General features: G+C 39.0%; 1 protein-coding gene across 2 annotated transcripts in view; it reads left to right on the forward strand.

The window, feature by feature from the left end:
• The window catches only part of RLF (RLF zinc finger), a 79,011-nt gene that overhangs the window by 48,612 nt on the left and 9,441 nt on the right, over positions 1–20,958 (forward strand). For both annotated transcript variants that reach the window (XM_003937011.3, XM_074380596.1), the window contains 2 exons: positions 10,384–10,520; positions 19,166–19,307. In XM_003937011.3, the coding sequence (XP_003937060.1) occupies positions 10,384–10,520; positions 19,166–19,307 (279 nt within the window). The remainder of the gene's footprint in view (positions 1–10,383; positions 10,521–19,165; positions 19,308–20,958) is intronic.

Below are 20,958 nucleotides of genomic sequence, written 5' to 3' on the forward strand. Positions count from 1 at the left end.
TATGCATCTGTATCCTACTTTTGGTCTTACTTTTATGGGTTATGTGTGTGTATTTTGGTTGATGTATGATTGCACTCTAGGGGTCATTATGAAGAGTCGATCGGACATATTGTCAAGAATTCATTAGAGCATTTCAGCCTTCTTTCATGTACACATGGTAATAGGGTTTAAATGGAAGCATTGGTGACCATTTATTTCTTTGAGAAATATACAAGTGTCCATGTGGCATCATGGTACTAGTCTATAACATTACTGCAGTTTAAAAGGAGTCTCATGTTTAAAACTGGTAAGTATCCTTTTTTCCCAGGTGATGTCTTTGAACCTAGCAGATTTTCTCAAAGATAGATCTAGGGATACTTGAAATGTAAGTGTGCTAACTGTAACTCCCACCTTTCTTCTACTCAAGTATTATTATATGAATAAGCTTATGTCTACTTTGATTTCTTTTTGAAAAAATAAAACATTTATCATCTTTGGTTTTTAAAATCTATTACTAGGAACTTTTTTTTTTTTTTTTTTTTTTGGGAGACACAGTCTCGCTCTGTCTCCAGGTTGGAGTGCAGTGGCACAATCTTGGCTCACTGCAACCTCTGCCTTCTGGGTTCAAGCAATTTTTCTGCCTCAGCCTCCCAAGTAGCTGGGACTATAGGCGTGTGCCACCACACCCAGCTAAGTTTTGAATTTTTAGTAGAGACAGGGTTTCACCATGTTGTCCAGGATGGTCTCCATCTCTTTATTTCGTGATCCGCCTGCCTTGGCCTCTCAAAGTGTTGGGTTTACAGGCGTGAGCCACCGTTCCTGGCCTTCCTGTTTTCTACAGTGGCTGAGGTGATCTTTTTCCTTTCTTAAGTAACATTAGACGTTGTATTTTGAAGTAATTTTAGATTCACATGTAATTATAAGAAGTAATACAGAAATGCCTTCCATTTATTCAGTATGCATTCATTGGAGGACTCTGCTAGGCACTGGGGTTAGAAGAATGAACAAGACAAAAGGGAGAAAAACAGCAGACAGTGTTCACACAATGTGAGACTTAGAGGAGAGGTCTGAGCTGGAAATTAAGAGTTCTGAGTCATCAGCATTTGAAACCAGAGAGTGAATAAGATTAACTTTTTTAGAACTCTGAAAATTAAAGGCTTTACTGCAATCTGAGGAGGTTTTAGCGAAGAAAAAGAGATAAATCTCATTAAGAATAATATCACCTTTGACCTCAGCTGGTAACATGCCTATCAGGTGACTCAGATTTTTTGCCACACTGTGTATATTTGTAATGACCACCAAGGTGCTCTGATAATTGATTTGGGGGTTTTAAAAACAAATGTTAGAAGTAGGCTAATGCACAAATACAGAATCTGCAAATAGCAGGGACCAACTGTATATTCAAAGAACTAGCCAGAGGCAGGCGGATCCTGAGGTCAGGAGTTCAAGACCAGCCTGGCCAATATAGTGAAACCTCGTCTCTAATAAAAATACAAAAAAATTTAGCTGTGCATGGTGATGCTTGTCTGTAGTCCCAGCTACTTGGGAAGTTGAGGCAGAAGAATTGCTTGAACCTAGGAGGCGGAGGCCGCAGTGAGTTGAGATCGCACCGTTGCACTCCTGCCTGGGCAACAAGAGTGAAACTCAGTCTCAAAAAAAAAAAAAAAAAAAAAAAAAGAACTAAAGGAAACATGCCTAAAGAATTAAAGGAGGCCAGGTAAGGTGCCTTACACCATAATCCTGGCACTATGGGAGGCCAAGGTGGGATCTCTTGAGCCCAGGAGTTAGAGAACAGCCTGAGCAACATCTACATGTGCAACTTGTAGAGACCCAGTCTCTACAAAAATTTAAAAAATTAGCTGGGTGTGGTAGTGTGCACCTGTAGTCCCAGCTACTCATGAGGCTAAAGTTAGAGGATTACTTGAGCTTGGGAGGTTGAGGTTGCCATGAGCTGTGATCATGCCACTGCACTCCCACCTGGGCAAGAGTGAGACCCTGTCTCAAAAAAAAAAAAAAGAATAGCATGAGAACAATGTCTCAGTAACACAGTAAAAAGACAAATTTTAAAAAAACAAAATGAAATTCTGAAGTAAAAAACTACAGCAACACAAGTTAATTCTCTAGAGAAGATCAACATCAGATTTGAATTAGCAGAAGAATCAGCCAATTGTCTAATCTGAGGAATAATAGAACCCAAAATGTATGAAAGAATTAAAGAGGCCAATAAGATAGTTGGGGACTTTAATACCCACTTTGAATAATGGGTAGAACCACTAGGCAACAAAGAAATGGAAGACTTAACACTATAAACCAACTAGACTGGGCAGACATCTGTAGACTACTCCACCCAACAGCACCTAAATATACATTTTTCTTAAATGCACATGGTCGATTCTCCAGGATAGACCATATGTTATTAGCCCACAAAACAAACCTAAATAAATTTTAAAGGACTTAAATATACAAAGTGTGTTCTCTGACTACAGTAAAATAAAATTGGAAACTAATAAATAACAAGGAAATTTGGAAAATTTGCAGATATGTGAAATTTAACCATTCCTTCTCAAATAAGCAATGGATTAAAGAAAAAAGAGAAATTAGAAAATAAATGTTTATTGTATTTTGTTTTATTATTTTTGAGACAGGGTCTCATTCTGTCCCCCAGACTGGAGTGCAGTAGCACAGTCATAGTTAACTGCAACCTTGAACTCCTGGGCTCACATGATCCTCCCACCTCAGCCTCCGAAAGTATTGGAACTACAAGCATGAGCCACCATACCCAGCCCAGAAAATACTTTGAGATGAATGATGAAACACAGCATACCAATATTTATGGAGGAAAATTTTATACTTGTAAAATGTTGATTTAAAAAAGAAATATCTTAAACCAATAACCTAACCATACTATTCACCTTAGAAGAGCAAATTAAACTGAAAGCAAGCAGAAGGAAAGAAATAGTAAAGATTAGTGTATAAATAAGTGAAATAGAGAATATAAAATCAGTAAAGAAAAGTAATAAAGTTAGTTCTTTGAAAAGATCGACAGAATTAATATACTTTCAATTAGACTGAAAAAGTACAAAGAGAAAAATTAGGAATAAAAAAGACACTACCATCAACCTTACAGAAATAAAAAGGAGTATAACTTTGAACAACTTTTTGCCAAAAAATTACATCACTAGATGAAATGGACAAATTTTTAGAAAGATAAAACCCACTAAGGCCAGGTGTGGTGGCTCACACCTGTAATCCCGGCACTTTGGGAGGCCAAGGTGAACAGATTACCTGAGGCTAGGAGTTTGAGACCAGCCTGGGGCCAATATGGTAAAACCCTGTCTTTACTAAAAATACAAAAAACAAATCAGTGAGGCATGGTAGTGCTTGCCTGTAGTCCTAGCTGCTTGGGAGGGCGAGGCAGGAGAATCTCTTGAACCCAGGAGGCAGAGGTTACAGTAAGCCAAGACCATGCCATTGCATTCCAGCTTGGGCAACAGGAGTGAAACTCCATCTCAAAAAAAAAACCCATGAAAACGGATTCACAGATAAATAGAAATTCTGAGTATACTTATGACTAGTGAAGAGGGTAATTTTAATATTTCTCACATCCACAGGGCCTCACTGGACAAAACATTTACAGAATTGTAATACCAGTCTTTCACAAAGTATTCCAAAAAATAGAAAAAGAGGGAAAACTTCCCACCTTATGCTTTGAAACCAGTATTACCCTGATACTAAAACCAGACAAAGACATCATAAGAAAGAAAACTACAAGCTGGGCGCAGTGGCTCACGCCTGTAATCCCAGCCAAGGCGGGTGGATCACGAGGTCAAGAAATCGAGACCATCCTGGTCAACATGGTGAAACCCCGTCTCTACGAAAAATACAAAAAATTAGCTGGGCATGGTGTTGCGTGCCTGTAATCCCAGCTACTCGGGACGCTGAGGCAGGAGAATTGCCTGAACTCAGGAGGCGGAGGTTGCGGTGAGCCGAGATCGTGCCATTGCACTCTAGCCTGGGTAACGAGCAAAATTCCGTCTCAAAAAAAAGAAAGAAAGAAAACTACAGACCAAGCCAAGCAGAGTGGCTCACACCTGTTGTCCCAGCACTTTGGGAGGCTTAAGTAGGCAGATCATTTGAGGTGAGGAGTTCGAGACCAGGCTGGACAGCATGGTGAAACCCTGTCTCTACTAAAAATTAAAAAATTAGCCAGGTGTGGTGACACCCACTTGTAATCTCAGCTACTCGGGAGCTTGGGGCCGGAGAATTGCTTGACCCCAGGAGGTAGAGGTTACAGTGAGCTGAGACTGTGCTGCTGCACTCCATTCAGGGTGACAGAGTGAGACTCGTCTCAAAAAAAAAAAAAAAGAGAAGAATGCCAGAATGTCCACTCGTGCTGCCTCTGTTCTTATTGATTTCTCTGCCTCTGTATTCTCCTTACCCTCTCCTGTTTGGGCTGTTGAATACATCTGTAAAACCTCTTAACTGGGTGGGCACAGTGGCTCATGCCTGTAATCCCAGCGCTTTGGGAGGCTGAGGTGGGCGGATCACCTGAGGTCAGGAGTTCGAGACCAGCCTGAGCAACATGAAGTAACCCTGTCTAATAAAAATACAAAATTAGCCGGGCATGGTGGTGCATGCATGTAATCCTCGCTAGTAAGGAGGCTGAGGCAGGAGAATCACTTGAACCTGGGAGGCGGAGGCTGCAGTGAGCCAAGATTGCGCCACTGTACTCCAGCCTGGAGGTTGCAGTGAGCTGAGATTGCACCACTGCACTCCAGCCTGGGCAGCAAGAGTGAAACTCCATCTCAAAAAGAACTCTTACTTAAGGCTGGGTCTAGTGGCTCATACCTGTAATCCTAGCTCTTTGGGAGGCTGAGATGGGGGGATCATTTGAGGCCAGGAGTTCAAGACCATCCTCAGCAACAATAAGAAACTCCATCTCTACAAAAAAATAATAAAATAAGCTGGCATGGTGAAGTGTGACTGTAGTCCTAGCTACTTTGGAGGCCGAGGCAGGAGAGACGATCACTTGTACCTAGGAGTTTAAGGATGCAGTGAGCTGTGATTGCGCCACTACAATCTAAGCCTAGGCCACAGAGCAAGACCCTCTCATGATAAAAAACAAAAAACCCAACTTCTACTTAAGTCACAACATAGCATAAGGTAAGAGAAGTAATATATAAGCAGCATAATACTATCTTTCTTTAAAATGTGTACATATTTGCAGTAGTATTGAACCTGTGCTGTGTAACATGTATATAGACATAATTCTGGGAAAATATTCACATTAATACTGGCTATCATTGAGTTGTAAGATTTAAGGATAATTTTTATTCTGTTTTCTAGGTTTTCTATCATAAATATTTTATGCTTAGCAGAAATCTAGTAAATAATTTCTATTTACTAGATTTCTGCTTAATTTCTATTTATCAGATTTCTGCTAATTAGAAATAATTTATTTTTTTGTTTTATTTTTATATTTATATTTATATTTTTATTTTTCTGCTAAAATAGAAATAATTTACTAGATTTCTATTTAATTTCTATTTACTAGATTTCTGCTAATTAGAAATAATTTATTTCTAAAATAGAAATAATTTATTTTTCTATTTATATTTTTTATTTTTTCTGCTAAAATAGAAATTATTTACTAGATTTCTATTTAATTTCTATTTACTAGATGTCTGCTAATTTCTAGTAAATAGAAATTAGCAGACATCTAGTAAATAGAAATTAAATACTGATTTCAAGTGATTTCTTTTGGATATATGTGCAAATGAAAACAACAAAAAAATTATCTGATTTCCTCATAAAACCCCATGAGTAAGGTCCGGGTCCTTTAGTCTTCGGTCATCATTGGCCTGTATGATAACTTTGTTGAAATCAGCAAAAAGTACCATCACCCTCTAACTCCGCCTTCATACTTTCAGAGGTCTTCCCATCTTCTCAGGGCAAAACCCTCATGTCAGAACATAGGGCTTAGCAAGTGGACTGAATTTCAGCACCCACTAACTCTTTTGGCTGGTTACTTTTGTGCCATGCAAAACTGTACAACTCTATGACATGACCTTATTCAGTCTGTCTTCCCCCTAGTGTTGATTTAGCTCTATCCTAAGTCTAAACTTGTTTAACCTTTCATTGACTGAGTGTCAGCTATGTGACATCACTCATTGCCATTATATCAGATGATCTTTTCCTTCCTCATATGCCACAATTACTCCCACATTAATTAGTTTGCTCATTCTGGCTTCTTTTTTGGCCACACTCTCTCCTATCCATCTAGACCCTGCTATCTCCCCAAGTTATTTTCCTTGGAATCTTTGTAGCTTACTTCAGTCAATGTTATTTTTCCTGTTTTCAGTCTTCTGTCCCATTTATTCTTCTGTTATTTATCTTATAGTTATCTTTCATTCTAACAAATAGATATTGATGTTCGTTCATGGACCTGGCACTGTTGTAGGCACTGAAGATACAGTGGTGAAAGAAACAGACTTTTGACCTCACGGAACTTATATTTTAGTGGTAAAATAGATAGTAAACATACTTGATTATTTGAAACACATGTTCAGTTTGTCTTAACAGCTATAGAATTGTAAGCCCCAGGACTAGAAATTATACGTAAGAACAAAAAATTGTTTCAGTATCTAAGTATAAGACGTTTCCTAGGTAGTATTAAAATTCTCAAAAGCTTGCTGATGACCTTCATTTTAATTTACTTAAGCCGAGAAGTGTTACTTGGCATATCTTTGGTTTTTAGTGTGGTCTTAGCTATTTATTACAAAAGATTGAGGACGAGTAGTATAACCATATTGTATTATTAGTGACGTGTTATCTCATTTTAATTTGCATGAATTTTTCACTTATTTATTTACTTTTATTTCTTTATCATGCCTTTTTTCTTCTATATTCAAGAAGGTACAGGTATTTGGGGCATAATACTGAGATTCTCTTCAAGTGAAAGGATGTTAACTGAGTGCTTGTCATGTGAAAATCCTAAAGCAGGTGCTAAGGGGGATACAAGTATAAAATAAGATCTAGTACCTGCTTTCAAGGGATTTAGAATCTATAAGGAGGGACAGATAACAGGTATGAAAAAACTAAAGCCAAAGTTTTTCTCTTTTGTAAAAATGATCAGATGTCTCACTTAATTAAATGAAAGTGGAAAATAAGTCTAGAGTGGTATTTCTGTTACTATCTCAGAAAAGTGGGTGCAAGGCAAATGAGCTCTTGAATTGAAAGCTTATACAAAGCCCCCACTATAAACTAGTTCTGCCTTCACAGTAGAAACTTTGATGGAAGTAAAACAGGCAAGTTGATAGGTAATGAAAATGTATGTGTGAGATACCATGTTTAGGTGTTAACGAACCTCTTGGTCAGAAATTTCATTATCAGGCATATTGGTGTATTTTAAAATGCCGGGTAAACAGCAGTATTAAGAGCTAACCAAAAGAATGTTAATATTTTGGGTTTGCTGGAAAATGCATAACATTTGGAGAAGGTTGAGGTTAAGTTTAATTTGAGAAGTTGGTAGAGAAAGTTAAGCTTGCATTGGAACCGAATCATTTTCTGAGTGGAAAAAAAAAAAAAAAAAAAGTTAGGCTTTGCTTGTTTAGGCCAGTGCAGGAGCATGTTTGCCAGCAAGCCCTGTGGGACTCAGAAGGCATGGAGATAATGACAATAGAAAAGTAGAAGTGCTTCTAGCAACTCCCAAGACTTGGTGCTCCCACAGTATTGCTGGATTACCCACAACTATACTGAAATATTCTATTTCTGTTCCTTCAAAAAGCCTTTTTTGGTTCCCAAATTTGGGTTAGATTCTTCTTACCAAAGATATTTTTAAAATACTGTATATATTCTCTCATTGTAGCTTTTTAATTCTTAGTAACTACTTCCTTATTAATTATCCCTGACTAGACTGTGATATCCATTAGGGCAAAAATTAGATTGGCTTGCATCTCCAGTACTTCGTGCAGTGCAGGTATTTGTAAATGGCACTGCTTTGCTAGGCACATACATTTTGTGATGGCTATTTTTCTTCCTACAGGATTTTGTTTATAGAGGATTTGGGATATTATTTATAGAGCTGTGCTCTTGTCCTTAGGGACTTTATAGTCTAGCTGGAGAGCCAAAGTGAAAATACATAAAGTAAAATAATAGGGCTGGGGTGGTTGCATACGCCTATAATCCCAACATTTTCGGAGGCTGAGGCAGGTAGGATCACTTGAGGCCAGGAGTTTGAGACCAGCCTGAGCAGCATAGTGAGACCTCATCTCTACAAAAACTAAAACAAAACAAAACTGGGTATGGTGGTACACACCTGTGGTCCCAGCTGCTTGAGAAACTGAGGCAGGAGGATCGTTTGAGCCTAGGACAGTGGAGACTGCTGTAAGCCGTGATTACCCTAACTGCACTGCAGCCTAGGCAACAGATTAAGACCTTGTCTTTAAAAAAAAAAAAAAAAAAGTAAAAAGTAAAAATAGGCCGGGCGCAGTGGCTCAAGCCTATAATCCCAGCACTTTGGGAGGCCGAGGCGGGTGGATCACAAGGTCGAGAGATCGAGACCAACCTGGTCAACATGGTGAAACCCCGTCTCTACTAAAAATACAAAAAATTAGCTGGGCATGGTGGCGCGTGCCTGTAATCCCAGCTACTCAGGAGGCTGAGGCAGGAGAATTGCCTGAACCCAGGAGGCAGAGGTTGCGGTGAGCCGAGATCGCGCCATTGCACTCCAGCCTGGGTGACAAGAGCAAAACTCCGTCTCAAAAAAAAAAAAAAAAAAAAAAGTAAAAATAATGAGGCTGTCTGCATTGTCTGCAGGTTAAATGTTGGCCCGAGGCAGAATAAATAAAAAGAGCCCAACTTAAACATTTTTAATTTAAAAATAAACTTTTAAACTCATTTTTTATTTGTGAAATAGGAATAATATTGTCTGTCTTGCTTGTCTTATAGATTTGTCATATTGAGATATGACGAAAATGAGATAATACAGTAAAACTTACTTGAAAAAATTAAAAAATGTTCTAGAAATAAGTGCTACAAAGGAGAAATTTGAGTGTTTGACAGCGATCCAAATAACATGACCTCAGAAGTCAGGAAAGGATTCTGTAAGAAAATAACATTTGAGCTGAGCTTTAAAAAAAGCCTTTCTGCACCTACCTGAAGATATGACTAAAATTAGAGCCTTAGAACCACCCCCTTGTAATTGCATAGCACTCTGGAGGAGTTGAGCTGTTTACCTCATTTGCTCTGATGCATACCTCATTTGTCGTGAGATTTTCCCTGTTTTTTTATATTTGATGCCCAGTATAGTTGATATAATGCAGACAGACTGATGAAGTAGATTGTGTTCATATTCTGTTTACTAAGACAGGGAAGTTGATAAAGTAGAGAATGAGAAAGGGTCTTTAAAGGTCTAGTTCACTTGTTTTTACTCTTTTTCAGTATATGAAAGGAGCCCCAGAGAATTTGACTGATTTGCCAGAGGGCTTTTGTTTGTTGCTTTTTTATTTTTATTATTATTATTATTTTTTTGAGACGGAGTTTCGCTCTTGTTACCCAGGCTGGAGTGCAATGGCGCAATCTCGGCTTACTGCAACCTCCGCCTCCTGGGTTCAGGCAATTCTCCTGCCTCAGCCTCCTGAGTAGCTGGGATTACAGGCACGCGCCACCATGCCCAGCTAATTTTTTGTATTTTTAGCAGAGACGGGGTTTCACCATGTTGACCACGATGGTCTCGATCTCTTGACCTCATGATCCACCTGCCTTGGCCTCCCAAAGTGCTGGGATTACAGGCTGAGCCCCCACGCCTGACCCTGTTTGTTGCTTTTTAAAAATTTAAGTCATGTAAATGGAAAGATGTGTTTCTAAAAGGGTTTTGAATAACTCATTTATACACTAGATATTTTTCTCCTATGAAAGAATAATGTTCATGTAGCATTTGTATTTAAAACAGTTCCTGAATTGGCCTCCTTTAGCCCCTCTGACAGTGAGGATAAGCTATGTGTTTTACTATATGTAACCAGAGTGACCCAACTGTGGTCATGGATACTAGGGGAAGACAAAAAGAGGAGAGGAAAAAAAAAGATGATAATACTTCAGGTGGTAATAACCTGAGATTATTATATATAATTTGACTCATTTGTATGGTAGCAATGTTCATAAGTATTTATTTTAAATTGCAAAAATGTTTTTATCCGTATTGAGACTGAAGTAGAACTTCCTTACAGTGTCTGTTCCCTTCTTTAATATTTTCTTATGTGAAATATTCATGCCAGAAGACTCGTTCATTAGCAGGAGAAAATTATGTCTCTAATTTTCGCCTCATCAAGAAGTTTCACATTATATAACAAAGTTTACTGAAAAGTCACCATTTTCTTTTTGACTTAGTCATCTCATTTTTGATAGATTGCAAAGGTCGACTGCAAGGAAGTACTAGACATCATATGTAATCTGGAATCTGAGGGGCAGGATAACACAGCATTTGTTCTTTGTACGACTTACCTTACCCAGCAGCTCCAAACTGCAAGTGTATATTGTTCTTGGTAAGTATATTTAGTTTTACACCCTTTATTTGTTAGTACATAGTATAGCATTTAGGGTTTATGTAAAATGTTAATTTGCTCCTAATTTAAAACCTAATATGACTGGTGAATAGCTTCTTGCTTCCATGTAAAATCATTTAATTAAAAATACCATTGGTTTAATCTAGTCAAGAAAGGGTAAAATATGTTCCTCTTGATCATCCCATAAACGGTTATCTGTTAACTCCAATATGTCTTCTACCTTGCAGATAAAATTTTGTCAATATGAAACAAACCTGTGTTAGATTGTTTTTCATTTTTTTAGTATTTTCTGGGTGGTCAGTCCCCACTCTTATTTGGGAACCCACAAATGAAAAGGATCAAATTATCTAGGTTTCTAGGTCAAACTAGCACTAAAAAAGGAAATTCATTTGAATAGTAATCTCTTTTGCAAATTTGGAACTATATAGTTGAATTGCATTATTTTGGTTTTAATTCAATTTATATCTTGTTTGCCTACAGAATACTTAGTTGCTAAAAAGGAAACAGTAAGTGTACCGATGGTTCTTTCATTCTAACTGTATTGAATCTATTTAGGCCAAAGGGACAAACCTGATACACAGGAAACCTCTAAAATGTAAGACTCTCTTGTCAGTAAGTATCAGATTAGTGGTATGGATAATGCTGTAGGACATCAGAGAGAGGTGCTCACTGTACACCAGAGTATTAAAGAAAGGTGTCAGGGAGGAAGTAATATTTGAACTTTAATTGTAAGAATGGGTTGGATTTGCTTATCTTGATTAGAGGAGCTCTGAGTATTTCAGATCCTACGGATGGCTTAAAATTGGAAATGAGCATTTTGTTTATAGGAAAACCTAGTAAAGCCTTTTGTGTACTTCAGCCCTCATTGATCTCCCTCTGGATCATCTGTCTTTCTGTATAGTTTTATGGTTAATACCATTGTATGTTACTATATTTCTTTTTGTTTATTATTTTGTGTAGAAATTTTTTGTACTGTAATCTCACCCAGTCCTCATAATAATTATTGCACAGGTGAGTTAGCAGAGCATCATAGGGGCCAGAGAAAACTTGTAATTGTTCATGGGTCTCAAGGCTAAAGTGGTAGAGCTGAGATTCAAGCCCAGGGTTTGGACTTACAATCCAGCACTTTTCTTCTGTATACTTGTTTTCTTGGCACAGGCCAAAATTCAAATTGTAGTTTTCTACCACCCAGTCAGCTATGCCAGAGTTATACCTCCTATGAGAAAGAAGATAGTGGGACAGGGACTTAAATATAACTTCATTATAATGAAAAAATATCTACAATTTATAGCTAGGTTTTCAATACAAAGAATAAATTAAACCATATATGGAATGTGTTATAGATTGTGTTTTAAATTTTCCCCTCTTCTTCATTCAGTCACCATTCACTCTCCTAAAGCTGTTAGTGGCTCCAGGATTAATGCTGTTCTTCTATAGCAGGAAGGGATTAATAGAGATTTCCCTTTGTGGCCTCCTGTGAAGCCATAATGAGTAAAGGAAAGAAAATCTTAGTCATTTTACACTTTGTTAAAAGTAAGCTTCTTTCAAGCAATTCAGTTCAAGGAGAAATCCCATCTTTTTTTTTTTTTTTTTCAAAATGGAGTCTCACACCGTTGTCAGGCTGGAGTGCAGTGGCTCAATCTTGGTTCACTGCAACCTCCACCTCGTGGGTTTAGGTGATTCTCCTGCCTCAGCTTCCTGAGTAGCTGGGCCTACAGGTGCGCACCACCACGCCTGGCTAATATTTGTGTTTTTTTATTTGTTTTTTTCTGTTTTTCAGACTGAGTCTTGCTCGCTTGCTTGCTCACTCGCTCGCTCAGGCTAGAGTGCAAGGCACAATCTCAGCTCACTGCAACCTCTGCCTCCCGGATTCAAGTGATTTTCCCGACTCAGCCTCCCGAGTAGCTGGGATTATAGGCGCCCGCCACCGTGCCTGGCTAATTTTGTATTTTTAGTAGAGATGAGGTTTTACCTCTTGGCCAGGCAGGTCTTGAACTCCTGACCTTGTGATCCACCTACCTTGGCCTCCAAAGTGCTGGGATTACAGATGTGAGCCACCACGCCCAGCCATATCTTTTTTTTTTTTCTAACCCATTGTTTTCAAAAGTTTTTTTTTTTTTTTTGTAGTACGATGCTGGAGTTAGAATATTAGAATAACATGAAACATTAAATTTTGGCCAGGTGTGGTGGCTCATGACTGTAATCTCAGCACTTTGGGAGGCTGAGGTGGGTGGATCACCTGAGTTCAGGAGTTCAAGACCACCCTGACCAACATGGTGAAACTCCATCTCTACTAAAAATACAAAAATTAGCCAGGCGTGGTGGTGGGGACCTGTAATCCCAGCTACTTGGGAGTCCGAGGCACCAGAATCGCTTGAACTTGGGAGGCAGAGTTTGCAGTGAGTCGAGGTCATGCCACCCTGAGAGACAAAGTGATTCCGTCTCAAATATCAAAACTTGAATTTTACTAAGGAAAATTAATCACAGGAATTCTGTTCAGATGAGATATATTCTTTTGTTACGCTTGAGGTAGTGGGATATAAGGAGTATTTGTTTAGAAACTTTTTAAAATTAAGTGGTGTTTTGGATAAGAGATCAATATTTTTTAAATACAATAAAATTGAAATACAGTAATAAAACTAGTCATGCTTATTTTTAAACACATATGCTAGAATTTATTTCTTGGGAGTATCATTCTTGAATGTAGTTACTATGAAGATAATATTTGAAATGTAAACTGTGTAGCTATCAGCTGGGCGCAGTAGCTCACACCTGTAATCCTAGCAATTTGGGAGACCAAGGAAGGTAGATCATTTGAGGTCAGCAGTTTGAGACCAGCCTGGCCAACATGGTTAAACACCATCTCTACTAAAAATACAAAAATTAGCTGGACAGTAGTGGCGTGCATCCTATAATCCCAGGTATTCTGGAGGCTGAGGCAGGAGAATCACTTGAGCCTGGGAGGTGGAGGTTGCAGTGAGCCAAAATCACACCACTGTACCCTGGTCTGGGCAACAGAATGAGACCCGATCTCAAAAGAAAAACAAACAAAAAACTGTGTCACTCAGAACATTTTTTATTCTTATAGAAATTTCCTTCAGAGGCATTTACAAATCACAGAAAAAAGTAAAAATGTTTTAAACTTTATAGCAGTTATTGTTTAGCTTATTTATTAAACTTGACCCCAAAAGATTTTTGGCTGTTGAAAAAAATTAAAGAAATACTAGAGGAGTAAGCGCCTTGTAGATGCCTGGCAATGGTAACATAATTGGATTAGCCATTTCAAAAAGGTGACCATTTTGAGTAAGGTGGCCATTTTGAGTGAGATGATGTATATATATAGAGAGGTGTAATTACTGTCGCCATTTTAAAGTCATAAAGTTGAACTTTGAACCTCCACAGAGAGCTTTCAGTGAGTATTTGATAGACTGGCCTTTACTTTCTGTAATGTGTCTGGGCTTAAATTTTGTGTTACACATATGTGTTTCTTCAGATGTAGTAGTTACATGTCTGCTCTGCCCCAACTAGACTGTGATATACCAACCAATATGTTGTCTAATTCACAGTTGTGTCCCCAGTAACTGGCAAAGACCGGCAGATGTGTTTTATTTAACAGAATTTTGTGGGAGAGAAAAGAGGTCATGGGGATCAGTTACTATTGTAATAGCTTTAAAAAAAATTTTTTTTTAAATTCCACACAGTTTTATTTACTTCATTCCTAAAATAACTAAATTCTGAATCTCAGTATAACATGTTAACTGGACTTCATGGGCTTGTTGCTATGTAGAAACACAGAGTAATGTTTTTATTGATTGATTTACTTATTTTTGAGACAGTGTCTCACTCTTGTCACCCAGACTGGAGTGTAGTGATGCAGTCTTGGCTCACTGCAATCACTACCTCCTGGGTTCAAGTGATTCTCCTGCCTCAGCCTCCTGAGTAGCTGGGATTACATGTGCCAGCCACCACACCTGACAAATTTTTTTACATTTTTAGCAGAGACAGGGTTTCCCCATGTGGGCCAGGCTGGTCTCGAACACCAGACCTCAGGTGATCCACCCACTTCGGCCTCCCATAGTGCTGGGATTACAAGTGTGAGCCACTGCACTGGCCAAAACAAAGAGTAATTTAAAGTTCTTGCTCAGTAGCTAGATTTTTATCAAAATCTGTTTCTTGCTATTAACAGAGCCAAATTTTCTTTCCAACTTTTATAAATTTGTATATTATTTGTTAAAGTGAGCTAGGTAATGGGCTAAATCAAGGGCACAGTAGATTATCTGAACTTTGGAAGTATACATCATTTTCCATGATTTTCAATGGTTGACTTTTTTTTTTTTAAATCACATTATTGTAGTAACTGAAGGACTTACCCTAGTGTATATTTGATATATCAGGCTGTCAAGTTACTATAGGATGTTGATTTCAGTGTTCCAGTGTACAGATTTGAATGGATGATTGAATGACATCTTGCCACCCTCATGAGTAACATCCTGGTTGTCATGGTTTCAGGCATGTTTATATATTTGGGTGGGTAATCATTTCACATCACTGATTTATAACCATGCAAATATTTTAACAAAATACATCATAATATGCCAGTTTTTGATCATGCTTATTTGGAGTTAAGATACTTAGAGGCCAAAATACTTAATTTGGAATAAACCAAATCCTAGACATTCTGACTTAGTATTTTAAAAATTATTTGAGTGACCAGGCACAGTGGTTCATATCTGTAATCCCAGCACTTTGGGAGGCAAAGGCAGGTGGATCACAAGGTCAGGAGTTGAAGACCAGCCTGGCCAAGATGCTGAAACCCTGTCTCTACTAAAAATAACAAAAATTAGCCAGGCATGGTGGCACATTCCTGTAATCCCAGCTACTCTAGAGGCTAAGGCGGGAGAATTGCTTGAACCCAGGCGGCAGAGGTTGCAGTGAGCCGAGATTGCAACACTACACTCCAGCCTGGAAGACAGAGCAAGATTCCATCTCACAAAAATTATTTGATCCTATAATCCCAGTACTCTGGGAGGCTGAGGTAGGTGGATCTCTTGAGGTCAGGAGTTCAAGACCAGCCTGGACAACATGGTGAAACCACATGTTATCCATTACAAAAATTAGCTGGGCATGGCCGGGCACGGTGGCTCAAGCCTGTAATCCCAGCACTTTGGGAGGCCGGGGCAGGTGGATCACGAGGTCAGGAGATTGAGACCATCCTGGTCAACCTGGTGAAACCCTGTCTCTACTAAAAATACAAAAAATTAGCTGGGCATGGTGGCGCGTGCCTGTAATCCCAGCTACTCAGGAGGCTGAGGCAGGAGAATTGCTTGAACCCAGGAGGCGGAGGTTGCGGTGAGCCAAGATCGCGCCATTGCACTCCAGCCTGGGTAACAAGAGCGAAACTCCGTCTCAAAAAAAAAAAAAAAAAAAAAAAAATTAGCTGGGCATGGTGGGATGCATCTGTAGTCCCCAGCTACTCAGGAGGCTGAGGCAGGAGAATTGCTTGAACCTGGGAGGTGGAGGTTGAGTGAGCTGAGATCATGCCACTACATTTTAGCCTGCGCAACAGAACGAGACTCTGTCTAAAAAAAAAAGTCAGGTGAGGTGTTTCATGCCTGTAATCCCAGCACTTTGGGAGGCCGAGGCAGGTGGAGATCGTGCCACTGCACTCCAGCCTGGGCGACAGAGCGAGACTGTCTTGGGGGGAAAAAAATTGATGAAAGCTTAATATGATGGCAAATTTGAGCTATAACGAGTACAATTAATTTAAAATGTCTTTAAATAGTTGTCTTTATGTGGCTAGTGCTTTTTTCCTAACTACAAGAAGTAAAAATTGAGATAGGCCAGCTGCGAAAATCGCCCCAGCCAGGTGAAAAGCTGGGGTCTTTTTTCACAGCTGGCCCATAAACAATTGTATGTTCATTTTAAACACAAAATTGCTTTATTCAGATTTGAGCATCTTAAGTAATAAAAATTTATGTATCTGTCATATGTATGCAAAATCTGTCCTATTTGAACAGAACAAAAATTATCAAAGCCAGTAAATCCTGATTATAAAGATAAAAGAGTAAACGAAGTCAACTATCTAAATTTTACTAAAGGGTTGAGCATGGTGGCTCATGCCTATAACCTCAGCAGAGGATTACCTGAGGCTAGGAGTTGATGACCAGCCTGAGCAACACAGTGAGACCCTAAAACCAACCAAACAAGAAAAGCTTAGCCAGTCTTGGTGGCACACCTGTAGTCCCAGCTACTCAGGAGACTGAGACAGTAGAGTCACTTGAGCCCAGGAGTTTAAGGCTGCAGTAAGCTGAGATCTCACCAGTATACTCCAGCCTGGGTGACAGAGTATTATGTTCTCTCAAATAAAATAAAATGAAATTTATCAACTAAAGCGGGGCACAGAGGCACATGCCTATAATACCAGGCACTTGGGAGGCTGAGGTGGGACAGTCACTTGAGCCCAGGAGTTAAGGCTGTAGTGAGCTTTGATTTTGCCACTACACTCCAGCCTGGCAACAAAGCTAGGCAAATTTGTTAAAGTGGTAAAAGGTAGGTTGAGAATTAAGGTCTCTGAAATAATTTATTTGTTTGTTTTTCGAGACGGAGTCTTACTCTGTCACTCAGGCTGGAGTGCCATGGTGAGATCTGCCACTTCTACCTCCTGGGTTCAAGCGATTCTCCTGCTTCAGCCTCCTGAGTAACTGGAATTACAGGCATGTGCCACCATGCCCAGCTAATTTTTGTATTTTTAGTAGAGACGGGGTTCCGCTATGTTGATCAGGCTGGTCTCGAGCTTCTGACCTTGTGATTTGCCCACTTGGCTTCCCAAAGTGCGTGGATTACAGGCCCGTAATCCACCCTGAGCCACCCTGCCTGGCCAATCATTTATCTTTTGAGACAGCATATATTCATTTCAATCTTTGAAACAAGTTTTTTTTTTGTTTGTTTTTGTTTTTGAGACGGAGTTTCGCTCTTGTTACCCAGGCTGGAGTGCAATGGTGCGATCTTGGCTCACCGCAACCTCTGCCTCCTGGGTTCAGGCAATTCTCCTGCCTCAGCCTCCTGAGTAGCTCGGACTACAGGCATGTGCCACCATGCCCAGCTAATGTTTTGTATTTTTAGTAGAGATGGGGTTTCACCATGCTGACCAGGATGGTCTCGATCTCTTGACCTCGTGATCCACCCGCCTCAGCCTCCCAAAGTGCTGGGATTACAGGCTTGAGCCACCGCGCCCGGCTTGAAACAAGTTTTATAACTAATTAAAAATTTCACCTTACAAGAGCCCCAGTTACCTCTTTGGAAATATAAGAAAATAAATTATGTTAAAAATATTTACTTTAAACTACATATTTTCATTTTTTAAGCATTGAATTTGTAGCCAACTTTCTGGGAGATAGTCTGTGTTAATAGCAATATAGGGTATCAGTGTTCTTAAATTGGCTTATGAAAAGAATACAGACTTTTTAAATGAAAATTGTTTAATCAATATCCATTGATTAAAAGAGCCACATTTTTAAAGTGATAGCATTCTTTTGTTTTTTTGTGTCTTTTTTTTTTTTTTTTTTTTTTTTTGAGACGGAGTCTTGCTCTGTCACCCAGGCTGAAGTGTACTGGCACGATCTCGGCTCACTGCAACCTCCACCTCCCAGGTTCAAGCAATTCTCCTGTCTCAGCCTCCCAAGTAGCTGGGATTATAGGTGTCCACCACCACACTCAACTAATTTTTGTATTTTCAGTAGAGACGAGGTTTCACCATGTTGGCCAGGCTGGTTTTGAACTCCTGACCTCAAGTGATCCGCCAACCTTGGTCTCCCAAAGTGCTAGGATTACGGGCGTGAGCACCTGCGCACAGCCTCTTTTTAATTTTGCTATTAGAAGTGGTAGCCTTGTTTTTAGTTTTGCTATTAGCTGTCCTTGCAGTCACATTTTGCATTCTTTTTAGCATTTCTATCCTTGGCATTTTTGAGTTTCTAATGCTTTTTTGCTTGAGTGTTTTTCCCATTAAATGTTTCTGTTTAATTTATTCTTTTCAAGCTTTTCTTCTGTTTTCATAATGAATCTTTGTGAGATTCCTGTATTTTGCCATTTCCAAAAGTGCCATTTTACTTACTTCACTGGGAGTATTTTAAACATTCCAAACTACAAGCCTTAAGTAGCATCCTGACATTTTAGGTCTTGAAAGGGCCCTTAAGATCACTGTATAGAAGTGTACCATTAGAATATCTATATGTTGTATATATATATTTCATTGGTAGTATATCGATGTCTGATTATCTCTGCCCATTAGGACAGGATTTAATTCAATCAGTATAATAATCACCAGTGTGAAGGATAAAACCTTTTAGAACAACATGGGATCTAAATAAGTTTTTTTAAATGTCACTCTAAAGGAAGTAGTGTTTTGGTTTTATTTTTCCCCCAAACAAAAGGTCAGGGAATTGTTATGGAGGATTCTCAACAATTTTACCAGTTTGGGAGGAAGCAGTGGTGAATATAGATAGCTTTTTATCTAGTTTTGTTTTCTCTACTGTCAACTTTCTACAAATCAAAAAATTGGGTTGCCGGGGGCTGGGCAGCAAATACCAGTTACTTTAAATGTTTTACCATGTTCTCTTTTTTTATAGGGAACTGACTCTCTTTTGGAGTAAACTGCAAAGAAGAATTGACCCTTCTTTAGATACATTTTTGGAGCGCTGTCGTCAGTTTGGTGTCATAGCTAAAACGCAGCAGCATTTATTTTGCCTCATTAGAGTTATACAAACTGAAGTGAGTACTTTTTGCCTTCTCTGCTTACTGTAGCTGGAGGAAAGATGAGTGGGAAGATAACTTCTCAGGAAATTCCTTGTAGATAAAGAAAGATAAGACATAATGGGTTTTAATAAGATTAATGGAATTGACCACATCTGATTGTTTCTCCAGACTGGGTTCCTAGAAATTCAGTTCTTCTTACTGGAAAGAAAGTAGTGATTTGAATTTATAGACTGTCTCCCCTGGGGAAGGGAAGATTATGTTTCTTGGCTGGTACCTTAACTGCCCTGTATCTACTTTTCTTAGAACAATGTTCTATATTTTTTATAGGCATGTTTACATGTTTGCTAATTAGCGTAATAATTTAAAATGAAGAAAATATAATTGTTTTTATTATCTCCTTATGGGTAGAGTGGTACCTTTTCTAGGTTTTGGAGTAATAGAACAGTTCCAGAATCAGTTGTATACAAGTTGTGAACTTCTGTACAAACAAATAGAAAACAAGTTAGGTATTTTTAGGAAATGTGTGTTTCCTAAAATGCAGTGAAGTACCATATATAATGCGTTGTTCTTTGGGCAGGTGCAGTGGCTAACACTTGTAATCCCAGTGTTTTGGGAGGCCGAGGTATAAGGATCACTTGAGGCCAGAAGTTCAAGACCAGCCTGGGCAACATAGTGAGAGGCCATTTCTATTTAAAAAAATTTTTTTTTAATTATGTGGTAGTGCACCTAGCCATTCAGGAGGCTGAGGTGGGAGGCTCACTTTAGCCTGGGAGTTCAAAGTTACAGTGAGCTGTGATCTTGCCACTGTACTCCAGCCTAGACAACAGAGAGAGACCCTGTCTCTTTAAAAATAAAAATTAAAAATATAAATAAAACGAAAAACCCTGTTCTTTGAGTTCAGTCATATAAGGGTTTGGGATGAGTCTTACGCTATGCTCTACAGTGTTTTTAGCATCCACTCATGACTGAGCTTTCCATATTGTTACCGGGGGAATACCCAGATCTTAGGTTCTTGGCCTCCCTAACCCCGAAGAATGGGGAAAGAAGACAGCTCTCACGGTGTTGCGTGAGGGGAAACCAGGGTGGGAAATCCGTTCAGGTAGGAGCAGCTGAAGTTTTAACTCTTGAGTTATTCCCTCCCCATTCATATTCTTGTCCAATGAGAGGAGTTCTTTCAAACTTCCTCTGGCGTAATTGATCTTTGACTCTGATACCAGATTGGCTACTTGTTGTACCACCCTGAGTTACAGAGCCCCCTCCTCCCAGAGCTTTCTGTGGAGAATTTGGGACCAAAGAGCCCCACCTGGCTTTCCTGCCTGGGGAAGATCAGTTAATTTTACCTGAATTTTACCTGACCCTCGGGGAGAAGGTACTCAAAGAGTCCCTGAGGCAGGGAGCCAGGAAATTCCTGCGTATGAAACCCCTCCTCTAGCAGACCCGGAAGAGAAGTTTCTTTAACACAGTCCCTCAATATGCCCATATCTATTAATGACTTATGGTTATGTTTTGTGAGTTTATTGAGAACAATCAAAGATTGTTTATACTAAAGTCAAGGCACAGTTTTGTCTTTAATATATTCCCACTGTCCCCCCCATATATAATCTTCCATATTTTATATTTTTATTTGAAATACATTGATCTATAGTCTTCATTGAAGACAAAGGTA

This window comes from Saimiri boliviensis, chromosome 11 (genome assembly GCF_048565385.1).
Source record: "Saimiri boliviensis isolate mSaiBol1 chromosome 11, mSaiBol1.pri, whole genome shotgun sequence".
Taxonomy (NCBI): Eukaryota; Metazoa; Chordata; class Mammalia; order Primates; family Cebidae; genus Saimiri; species Saimiri boliviensis.